Genomic DNA, 12,623 nt, shown 5'->3' on the forward strand with positions numbered 1-12,623 from the left:
TAATGAAGAAAGGAGAATTGAAACTTACTTTGTTTTTTGCCCCTTTCAAATATATTCAAAGTTATACGTTAAACTTTTCAATGTAAAAGTTTGAAAATGTCCTTATGTGATCAAACTATTTAATGTATAAGTTTGAAACTGTCCTTATGCATATATGCAACCACAAGTTCCCGAATCCAAGCGATACGTAAATTTTGCACTTTGCAAGGAAGGGTTGCAAACTCAGTTATTTGGAATCTTTGGAAATTCACAAGCATACACATTGCGGGTGCAACCTGTTAAATGATCAAATCGATTTAGTTCACTCACCGGTTTTCAAATTAGCATATCCATATTGTTTCTAGTGAACAAAATTCAGGTACTCAATTGAGTTAAGTACCTCTATTATTACCTACAGTTGTGTTATATAAGGGCTAATGTGATCAATAACTGTTAGTTTCATGTATACGTTTCAAAATTTCCTTATAGGACGAAATTGTAGTAACGTTAGTTACAAATAAAAGTGGTAAAAAACATAGAAAGTTCCAATTATCTTTTCTTCACTTATAACTGCATTGATATGTGATGACCAAACCAGCTATACTTTGAAGACGTCGAATGGTGAAGGGTGGATGGCCTACATACGATGTGTACAATCTGACAACTGCTAATAATTGAAGATGAGCAGATCTAGTAATTTTCACAGATGAATAATGAATATTATTATCCAAATGTCTCGTTTTCATGAATTCAGTATGCCTTCATTTAAAATTGTGAATAATGAGTTACTAGACTCCTCAGACTTCTTAAGTGATACAGATGCATCCTAAGCGATTTGGTGAAATGTGACCACTTTTTTATCCAACTTACCTGGACGACGACGACTATTTGTTCGTGTACCACAGTTTTCCATCAGAGGAAAATTTCGTAGGAGAGCATATAGGGCTTCACGAAATCTAGAATTCATGACACAGTAGATTATTGGATTGTAACAGGCATGCGACATAGCGAGTCCGTGAAGAGGAAAGTAGATGAACATCATAACTCGATCACTGATTTCATCTAACTTCACCTGTAAAGAAAACTCACAATCAGTTCCATTTCTGAGGATTTATTTGTTGAGTAAGAACATGAACATGTGGAAGTGTCTGGGGAATGAAGCAATTTATGATGTTGACCAGCAACAATACCAATAATACATTTTAATTACACTAGCCAACAAATAAGAAAATAAATTGCAACTTATATGATAATTGAAGTTTAAAGCATCGTGACTGCGACTTCAACATCAAAAATTTTCCATCTCATAAAGATTTTGAGTGATAGTTATTTTTATTATATATATATATATATATATATATATTTTGATTGATGCAACTAATTTTTCTTTATTTTGAGTATTTCAATATTGAATTCTACAAAAAGGATTTGAAGCTTTATATCTTCTATTAATTATCTGCGAGCCCTTTCGACAGTTGGTAGTACTGTCATCTTCTGGCACTCCTCAAACTGAACTGGTCATGCTGTTGTCTGTCTCTTTATATGGTTAAGACGCTCTGACCAACGAGGTTAGTTATGTTAACAGGTGGAGTTGACATTTCAGACTGAATGTGAATCCAGAGCCAAACAAGGTTGAGGCGACTTAACATAGTTTGATTTAAGGTGACTTGTTGACCGATGGCTCTTAAATTGAAATCAATATGAGAATGATCAGAATGGTACTCATTTATCTTTTGATTTTCATGGAATTATTTTCCAGCAGCTTGACTACACTAACCTTTTTTGATTCATATCATTTCTAGAAACATGTGGATTCGTTTTTCGATGACATTCCAGGTTAGCTTCCCAAATTTCTGCCACCGCAATTGTCGGTTGATTTGTCAAACCACCAACACTGACATAAAAACTTGGCAAGTTGTCTTGAGTGTCACACCAATATTGATTCCAATCTAAGAGCCACCGGTAGGTAGCTGTTTCAGCATATTAGGCATCGTCAATACCGGGCAGGCAATCCTCGATTGAAGACAAAATGTGAGGAAACTACATAAAAAAATTAATTGTGTCAACGCAAACGTTACTGACGATGCCGAATGCATATTTTGTTTTTCTTTTGTTTGATGAGATCATGTAGGCTATATTTGTCGTTTATAACTTCTTCACCTTTAAACCTCGTATTCAGTTGTTCTTCTTCAAGCTGTAATATTGTATTTTTTTTGTGATTTGCAATTGTTTCATCAATCAGAGGAGATCATTTCACTTTCCAATAGCCCCACCCGTGACTTGTGTCCCAAACTTTGTTCTCTAGCAAAACTATATTATATTTTATTTTTCTGAGTTGAATCCCAAGTATGTGTTTATTACAGCCCCAGCACGGGATTATAATTGTGAGATCCAGATGGTGCATATACATTTTTATACCTAATGTCATTTATTGTTGTTGCTGCCACACATTACTCAGAAAACAATAACCAAAATAGTTAATCAAATCAAATCAAAATGTACTTTATTGTCGAAGATGAAATCTCATTGACAAAGTGTCACTATTCTGAGAAATATAAGATACACAACTTAAAAGATATTGTCCAAGTGTTATTATTTTAAAGAATATAAGTTATACAAATTGAAAGTAATATTTAAACATTTGGTGATTTCAGAATTTCGGGGTAAAAAAGTAGTCAAAAAGTAATAATGTATATGCTACATATTGAAATCATTAACAATAATAATAATGAATATTCTCATGCAACACATAGGTAAATGTGAGTATAAGAATATAAAAACTATGAAGCATAAAAATATAAACGTGAATGCATAGAAAATAAAAGTAAGTATCAACTTCGTAAACATTTTCAACTATACAGTTCAGATCTGAATTTAAACATCAAACAAAAAGTTAAAATAGTCACATAGTACAAATACCAGTAGGTACTGAAAAACAATAATTGAAACTGATTGTTTGAATAATTTAAATTTCTTTCTGAATAGAATTCGTCTGAAGAAATCAGAAGCTTTTTTACAGACTTATACAGTGTGTAACAACGAAAACTTAACAGAGCTGTTTTTGAATATAAAAAGTAAGATTTTTAAAAAAGCTCGAATACGTCGATTTCTAATTAAAGGAGGACACCTTTCAGACTAATCAGATTTTTTGTAGTACGCACCCCCTTTTTGAAATAAATCAAATTGTTTTCAAGGTACAATTTACTTTCAGAACTTTCATAAAAATTTTTTTTTTGCTTTTTATGACAACCTGCTAATACGTGTCCATTTGATTTCGTGAAAAATTAAGAATTATTTGTTTATTACGAGGAGATTTTTTCGGGGAATGGTGTTGCTTACCACCCTTACAGTTTAGGTATATTGAGTTTCACCTCCTTATGAAGGTTGCCTTTTGACGTGGATATTTTATGCTTCTGATGAAAAAGTGAATCATACTAAAAACTTACCTACACAACGAATACAACCTGCTGATTTCCTTGAATGCTGATGACACAGAAAAGTTTAAAACACTGTTTCAGGGTTAATAAATCCCAATGATTGTTTTTAAAGCACACACAAAAAAGTAACACCTAATAAGGGTTACTCACATAGGAAATTTAGAGTAAATGTTCAAAATGTGCACCATTTTGCTCCATGCAACAATAAAGATTTTGTTCGAATTTTGCTCTTACATTATTCAACATCTCAGGAGTTATAGCTGGGCATTCATCAATAATTCTACGACGTAATTCATCCAAATTGGCTGGCTGTGTAGCATAAACTTAAGACTTCAAATATCCCCACAAAAAGTAGTTCAGTGGCCGTGTTGGCCATTCAATTGGACCTCTTCTGCCAATCCATTGTCCTTCAAAATGATTATTCAAAAAATTTCGAACCCGCTGGGCATAATGGGGTGGTGCACCGTCTTGTTGAAAATGGATAAATTCATCTTGACATCTTGGATCCTGTTCAATTATTTCAACTATTTGAGGTTGTATTGCCTCTTCAAGAAGTTGTAAATAAGAATCACCGGTTAAATTTCCATCAATGAAAAATGGACCTATAATATGATTGCCTAATATTCCGGCTCAGACATTCAACTTTTGTGGATGTTGGGTATGTATTTCTGCGCATTGTCTTGGGTTTTCATCCGACCAATAACTGCAATTGTGACGGTTCACGCAACCATTTAAATAAAATAAGCTTTCGTCCGAAAAACAGATGTTATAAAGCAGCTCGGGATTTTGCGATAATATCTCACTCATGCCCTCACAAAACTCCTGTCTTCGGTCAAAATCATCCTCATTGAGTTCATGAACAAGTTTAATTTTGTATGGATGGTATTTGTGGTTTTTAAGGATTCTCCATGCGCTAATATGGCTTATTCCGGCCATTGCTGATAAACCTCTGGTACTTAACCTGGGATTGACGATGACTTGACCAATCACTCCAATGGCATTATCGTCATTCACTTAATATTCATTCTTAATATTTCTTTTCTTATTTAAAACCGAATCTGTCTCCCTGAATTGTGTGACCAAATCCAGAACGTGATTTTTGCTTACGTGTTTACCAGGGTTTTGTTCGTTGAATAAAATTGATGTTCTATTAGCATTTGGGTTGTTGCCAAAAAATGAAGCAATAACTGAAACCCTTTCAGCAGTAGACATTTTTAAACAAATAACAATATACGACCCGTTTAAACAAAACAATCGAACGATGTACTGATGAAAACTGGAAGACAACGAGTGGGTATTGATTTTAAAAAAGGGATTTCATTTAACAAAAAACTGATAAGAAGAACTGCTAGATTTTTTTTTCATTTAGGCATACAAGTTACCGAGTGGTCTATCTAATGTATTATTGACATAGCAATTTCAACTTCAAATTATCTCGAAAACTAATCGTTACAAAAATTTTCTTTTAACAGAGTTGTAAAGGTATTCGAAAGACCTTTAAACCAAGGTGCCACTCGACCTACTTTCTCTATCTAAATAAGGGTCGTCGGACGCACCCCTCCGAGGGGGTGCGTACTAAAAAAATCTGATTGGTCTGAAAAGTGTCCGTCCTCCTTCAATTAGAAATCGACGTGTCCGAGCTTTTTTAAAAATCTTACTTTTTATATTCAAAAACGGCTATGTTAAGTTTTCGTTGTTACACACTGTATAGGAATCCCTGAATCCAACTCTACACATATTTCTAACTCCTCTTTTCTGTAGTACAAACACCCTATCAAACATGAATAGAATAGAATAGAACTTTATTGCGCTCATAAAAAATACAAATATTTTGGACAAGTCACCTATTACATTGCACAGTTACATAAAGAAGCTGTAAATGTAACAATAAAATTAAATGTAGAGTACGAAATGCATTTTAAAAATTCTTAACGTATAAAGAAACAGGAATATAAAGTGGAAAAGATGCACTAGGCATCTTCAAGCGAATCCTTAAGAGTATTACTCACTCAGAGTATACAGGCTCATTTTAGTGAGAAGTTTTTTCACTGTTTTTCTGAAAAATCTGAGTGGCAGATGTTTGATTTTTTCAGGAAGTAAATTGAAGCGAGTGATGCAAATTGATTTGGTTTTTTCCAATCTTCTTAAGACGGGCACAATATTATTTCCATTGCGTGTTTTGTAGGAGTGAATATCCGAGTGTGTTGTGAGTGTGTGATAATTTTCTTTGACATGCAGAACATTGTCAAAGATAATTTGTGAGAATAGAGTCATGACTCCTGTATTCTCAAACAAAGGCTTACAGTGTTCATTATATTCAGCTGTTACAATGCTACGTACAGCAGCTTTTTGCAAGACAAATACTCTTTGAAGACGGGTGTAGCTTGCATTACCCCAGCACAGCAACCCATAACTCATTGCTGAGTGCAACAAGGCGTAGTATGTCATTAGAGTTGCTTTCTGACCAGCCGTTGTAGCTATTCGCCTAATGGCATACAACATATTTTGCTAGTTAGTTGCAAAGATTATTGATGTGGGTGGTCCAGGCAAGAGACGACTCAAGATGAACTCCCAAAAATTTTATACTTTCTGATGTAGAAATGGCATCAGTACGATAGTTTGAAAATACACAAATTTCTATTTTTGTTTTATTCATATACAGTTCATTAGAGTCAAACCACTGTTTAGCAGAGGCACAAATATTTGCCGATATTTCATCAACATCATGGGTTCTATCTATATGTACAGAAAATAACGTGTCGTCAGCGTATAATATTGTCAGTAATTCAAGTTTCAGATGCATATATGAAGGTAAATCATTAACACAAATTAGGAACAGGAAAGGTCCCAGTATGAATCCTTGTGGGACTTCCATTTTGATAATACGTTCTTGACTTATCATATTGTTATTGTTAACTCTTTGTGTTCTGTTAGCTAAATATGATTCAATTATTTTATTGGGAATTCCTCTTATGGCATACCATTCTAATTTCTCCAACAGTTTATCATGACTGACACAATCGAAAGCCTTCGACAGATCTGTGAAGATATTTAAACAGGATTGTTTATTTTCAAAAGCTTCAATAATGTTTATAGCGTCTATGGCACTTTTACCTTTCCCAAACCCAAACAGATGATTATGTAAGAAATTATTGCTTTCCATGTAGTTACTAAACTGTATTAAAGTAGCATTTGCCGTTACTATGGATAGGGTGGGCAATATGTGAATTTGTCTGTAATTCTCAGGTAATTTTTCATCTCCCTTCTTGAATATAGCTAGAACTTTGGCTGGTTTGAACTCTGATGGAAAGAAACCATCAGAAAGACATTTATTTATCATGATGGTAAGTGGTTCAACGATTAGCGATGCGCATTGTTTGAGCAAATAAGTGCTGGTACCATATACATCTCGCGTCTTTTTTGTTTTCAGACTCTTAATAATAATGATAATTTCCTCTTCGATGAAGGAGCCTTGGTAAAAGGATTTAAATGATGTACAGGAGTTGGAAGTGATTGAAACATTTTTGGGTGTGGCAATATTATTAAGAGAGTTTATAATTTTCCAGATTGTCTTATTTTTATTGCTGGAGAGGAATATTTGATTCGAGTAATAATTTTGTTTTGCTACAAGCAGCATTCCATTGTATTTTTTTTACTCAGCTTGTATTGCAATTTATTGAAATCGCTAGGAGATTCATTATTCATGTCATATGGTAATTGAACATTTAGTTTTTGCTGTTCAATAGCAGTATTTCTCCAACAATCGACATTGTGGGTTTTTTCAGTGATCTTGATTCAATGATAGAAAAATAATTTTCAAAATGTGTCATGAATATTTCGTGAAATTTTAGCACCATTTTCACAGATGTCGATTTACTGTACACGTCAGATCATGATTCTCCAGTGAGATGAGTTTTGAATACACTTAGATTTTTGTTGAAAAAGTTTAGCTCATATTTCTTATTAGTTTTTTTGTCACACCTAATTTTGTATGTGAAGATTTGAGAATCATGATCTGCCAGTGGAACACTAAGAACTTCTGCATTCGAACTCTCTATATTTGAGAATATGTTATCAGGGCATGTTTTAGACTTTCCCATCACTCTGGTGACTGAATTAATTTTTTGCTCATTTTAAACTGCTGAAACAAGTCAACGACTTGTTTCAGCAGTTTAAAATGACGTTTTCTTCTCCGGATTTAGGAAATTTACATTGAAATCGCCACATATAACAACGTTAGCTCTGCTATAATGCCTTTTTATATAGATGAGGGCTTCTGTCATTATGTTTAAAAATTTAGTAGAATCAGAGTTACTACAGGATGATAGGTATACAGATAATACTAGTAAATTGAATTTCTTTGAGAATAATGCAGCAAGTTCACAGTGAAATTCTTGAGATAGTTGTTTAATTTCGATGATTTCTTTGCCATCAAAAAAATTATTCATGTAGATACAAGTACCTCCATGTATATGATTATGTCGGCAATAAATATAAATTAATTTAAAATTTTTGAAAGAGAACAGAAGGACTCACTTGTAAATAGCCATTGTTCAGTTAGGCACAGTACACTTAGGTTATTGGGACAATTAACAAAATTATCTAGTTGAAAAATCTTATTCCGAAAGCACTGAATATTTAGATGAAAGATTTTCAGTTCTCCAACAGGACCTAGTTTTTCATGAGTAATGTTTGAGCCTGGGACGCCACTATAGTTGCTTTTCGTTGTTTCCGATAAGCTTATATCATTTAGATTCGATTCTGTTTGTTTTGATGCTTTAGTTCTAAAAAAGATCTTGGTTGTCCTTCATATTGAAGACGATCTCTTCTAAAGTCGTGTCTTCCGTAACCGACTTCCCGTGGCCAAAAGAAAGGTTTGTAGAAATCCTCCTTGATTTTGAAATCCGCAGCAACCATGAAAGATTTCAAGTTGTTATCACTTGTGATGTATTTTACTTTGAAACTTTCTTTGAGACATGCTGTTTTTTCAGCTAGAAAAATTCTGATGTAATCTTCCTCAACATCTTCAGTTACTCGATAGATGTACAACCAAACTTTTGGTTGTGAACCTTTGAATTTTGAGCCACCATCATTCGACTGACTGATGAGATGTCTATTTGTTTGTTTATTTCGTATTTGTTGCCATTCTGAGGTGTCTTTGTAGTTTCCAGCATGGGAAGATTCTGATGGATCTACTTCTGAGTCAATTTGCAATTTGACAACTTCATCAAATTTCAGTTGAGTCTGAACTTTCAAGATTTCATTTGCCACTTCCTTCAGTTTGAGAGGTGGGTCACTCTGTATAACAAGTTAATTTGTAGGTTTTAGATCAGCGATGTTTTTATCTGTTGGCTTACTGACTGTTTAAGTTTGTATGTTTTTGGATGTATCATTTTTCTTGTCATTTTTTGTAACATTCACTATATCAATGAGCTTCGTTCTTTTTATTGTACCCCCAGTTGGTTGTGATTCAAGATTTTATACTTCTATGTGTTTCTGTTTATCTTCTAGAAATGCAATTTTCTCATTTAGTAGTGGAATGAGTTCATCTTTGTTATTAATTATGGTGTTTTTGTCCGAGATGATTTGCTTCAGAAGGTCATTTTCTTCACTCAGCTAGGCTTCTTCTGTCATGTAGATGTCCAACATGAATTTTTCTTTAATTATCTCTCCCCAACAAGTTTTCGTTCTGTTAGCACATGCATTATGGTAAACTACGTCACAGCCAACGCACATTAAGCCAGTATTTGCATTTTTTTACAGTATTTGCTTAGTTTCTTTACTTTATCTAATCCACTACCACTATCGACAGCAGCCATTTTACATATATAGCATGTATTGTATTGTACACATGTATTGGCAACATGTTCCCTAAAAACAGATACCGTATCTCAGACAAGAATCAATGAGAGCGAAGTACACATTTTTTGTCATATTAGTGCCCAGTTCATTTGCTGATACTCTGACTACAAAGTATCCTGATGAATTTTTTTTACATAGGTTATTAATGTGACCTTCAATAGCCAAATTTTTATCAATCTGTAATCCCAGAAATTTTGATGACATTTTGTTTTCTATTAATTGAGTACCCAGGTAGATCTAGTGTGGAGCACTTGAGGGTGATGATGCTAGTTTTTGAGATATTAAATTACAAGAGATTAGCATTTATTTTTATAATATCTATGCTGATCAAATCATGCAGTTATCTTTCATTTATGCAATGCCAAAATAATGTAGTGTCATCAGCGAATTGGGTTATTTCTGCGGTTATATTGATGCGGGCTAGGTCGTTAATATGTAACAAGAAGAGAATTGGGCCTAGAAGCGATCCTTGTTTGGAGATGGACATGTTGTCCGAGAGTTTGACTTTCTGAGTACGTTCTGACAGGTATGATCTGAACTATTTCAAAGATATATCTCTAAAGCCATACACTTCTAGTTTTTGCAGCAGAATTTCATGATCCACGCAATCGAAAGCTTTTGAAAGATCGCAAAAAACTGCCGCTGCTATTTCACGATTATTTAAATTGCGATGAACGTTTTCCATTTCAAAGTCTGAAACCCAATTGGACTGCTACTAATAATATTATGCTTATTCACAAACATCATAACTCTTTGTTTAACAAGTTTGTCTATGATTTTAGCAAGGGTAGGTAGCATAGAAATGGGCCTAAAGTTGGCAGGATTATTAGTATCACCTCCTTTGTGCAAAGGAATAACAATGGCTGTTTTCAAACATGCCGGAAATACACCCGTTATGAAGCTTGTGTTTATAGCTTCTACCATAGCTTCTTTAAGAATTTTTATAATTTCAATAACATCTGTAGGCATGAAATAAAACGTCTCTGAAACTGATTTGTCTTCAAGAAAAGGCAAGGGATTAATATTGGATTTTATATCCTTGGATAAATAATGTGCCACAGTGCAGTAATATTTTTTAATACATTCAGATTTTAGGTCAGTTTTCGTAGGAGCATTATTCTTTTTTCTCCTGCTTTCTTTTTGTTTGTTTGCAGACCTTTACATTTTTTTCATATAACGAAGTTGTTTTGCAGTCCTTATAGTTCTTCTATAAATGTTTTTGTACCTATTATGTAGAGAGTTAAAGCCTTCATTGTTATCTAAATATTTCCGAATCAAATATAGACCTGAGACCTTGATGTCTTTTGTGATCCATGGCTTCTTAATTTTAGTTTAATAATAGGGAACAAAGTATCAAAATTATTCGAGAGAGTTTCATGAAACCTACTCAATGGGCCGTCATTGGGATAATGTAAATCATTCCACTTTGCATCATTGCAAAGATCTTCAAAAGTATCATTTTTTTTGGCTGTAGATTCTTTCAAAGCGCTTCTTTGGCCTCGATAAATTTTGACTTCCTTGGAAAATAAACAAAACAGACTCATAGAGAGTCCAGCATTGACAACTTTACAGCTGATTTTTCGGGTATTTGAACATACATAGTATTTAGAAATACGTGTAGGAGAATCAACATGCATTGTGAGATCGAATACTGTCAGCATGTCTTCTAGTTCAAAAGTTGCTCTAGACCAGGGGTCTCCAAACTTTGAAGCCTTTGGGCCATAATGATTTTTTCAGTTTGTTCCAAGGGCCAATTTCTGCCCTTAACTATATTTCTAGACTAGGATAGTCGCAAAGTGCGTGACCTAAGCAAACTTACGCTTTTTTGCATTTCAATTATTATTGTGTATTGTGACACTTAACGACATCTAGTGGCGAGGAGTGGTACCATGTACTATCTTTTTCAGCTACCCGCTGGGTGGCATTAGGCGTAATTAAATATTTGGAATTACCGCGTTGGTAAGAGAAAGTTCTGGTTCTAGCTAGTGTATTCCGATCACCTCGAGATGGCAGTAATAATTGCATATAAAAAGACTAGCGGCGCAACTGCGAGTTAGTCTGCGTAGAAAGTAGCACCCGTCAATAAAAGTATTTTGATTTGACTTATTGTTTTTATGTGTGATTTGTTAGTATGGAAAGGAAGCGAAAAATCCACAGTGAATGCCGAACGTTCCAAGAAAAATGGGACTTTCAGTATTTTGTGATTGAGTGTTGTAATAAGGCGCTTTGTTTAATTTGTAATGAAACCATATCTGTTCTCAAAGACTATAACATTAAACGACACTATGAATCGAAACATCTTCAAAGTTACTTCAAGTATACAGGAAGTTTGCGGAAGGAAAAATTTGAAGCTTTGAAACGCGGACTCAAATCGCAGCAATCTTTGTTCACCAAAGCGAATACTGAACAAGAGTCTGCAACTCGCGCCAGCTTTCGTGTGGCTCTTGAAATCGGAGAACGTGGCAAACCATTCACCGATGGAGAAATGATAAAAGAATGCTTGATTGCAGTAGCCGAAGAAATATGCCCCGAAAAGGTAAATTTATGTAAAAGTGTCAGATTTTCAGCAAACACCGTGGCTCGGAGGGTGCAAGACATCGCAGAAAATATATCATCTCAACTGTCTGACAAAAATGGACATCAAACATGAGTGGTTTTCTCTAGCATTGGATGAGTCAACGGATGTATCGAATACTGCTCAGGTGTTGATTTTTATTCGCGAAGTGGATAAAAGCTATGAAGTGTATGAAGAATTTCTTGATATTGATAGTATTCACTGCACGACAACCGGACAGATATTTTCAAGGAGTTGAAAATGCTATTAATAAAAAGAACCTTCGATGGAGAAATTTGAAATCTATAACAACTGATGGAGGCAAAAATATGTATGGTAAAAATGAAGGAGTGGTTGCACTTGTGTCAAAGGCTGTAGAAAATGATGGTGGTTCAAAACCATTAGCCTCACATTGTATCATTCATCAACAGTCCTTGTGCGGAAAATGTTCGGATATGTCTGAAGTTCTAAAACCAGTCATATCAGTTGTTAACTTCATCAGATCCACTGAGCTGAATCACCGACAATTCCGCGAGTGTATTCAACAGATTGGAGAAAATGATTTACCATATCATACTGCCGTACGCTGGCTTAGTTGCGGAAAAGTCCTTAGGCGCTTTCTTGAACTTCGAGCAGAGATCGATTTTTTTTTAAATGAGAAGCAGCGCCGTTTTGCCGATTTAGAAAATTGTGAATGGATGTGGAAGTTAGCCTTCTATGTCGATTTGACAAATCATATGAACGAACTGAATTTGATATTGCAAGGAGAAAATCAGCTTCTCCCTGATTTA

The 12,623-nt window shown here is 34.4% G+C and overlaps 1 protein-coding gene across 1 annotated transcript in view; it reads right to left on the minus strand.

The window, feature by feature from the left end:
* Positions 1–12,623, minus strand: part of LOC111504126 (RYamide receptor) — a 300,380-nt gene that overhangs the window by 25,250 nt on the left and 262,507 nt on the right. The window contains exon 5 of the mRNA XM_074172935.1: positions 850–1,051. Coding sequence (XP_074029036.1) covers positions 850–1,051 — 202 coding nt within the window. The remainder of the gene's footprint in view (positions 1–849; positions 1,052–12,623) is intronic.

The sequence above is a fragment of the Leptinotarsa decemlineata genome, unplaced genomic scaffold (genome assembly GCF_025532065.1).
Source record: "Leptinotarsa decemlineata unplaced genomic scaffold, Ldec_3_MD MMD2_tig00000199_RagTag_RagTag, whole genome shotgun sequence".
In the NCBI taxonomy this organism is placed as follows: domain Eukaryota; kingdom Metazoa; phylum Arthropoda; class Insecta; order Coleoptera; family Chrysomelidae; genus Leptinotarsa; species Leptinotarsa decemlineata.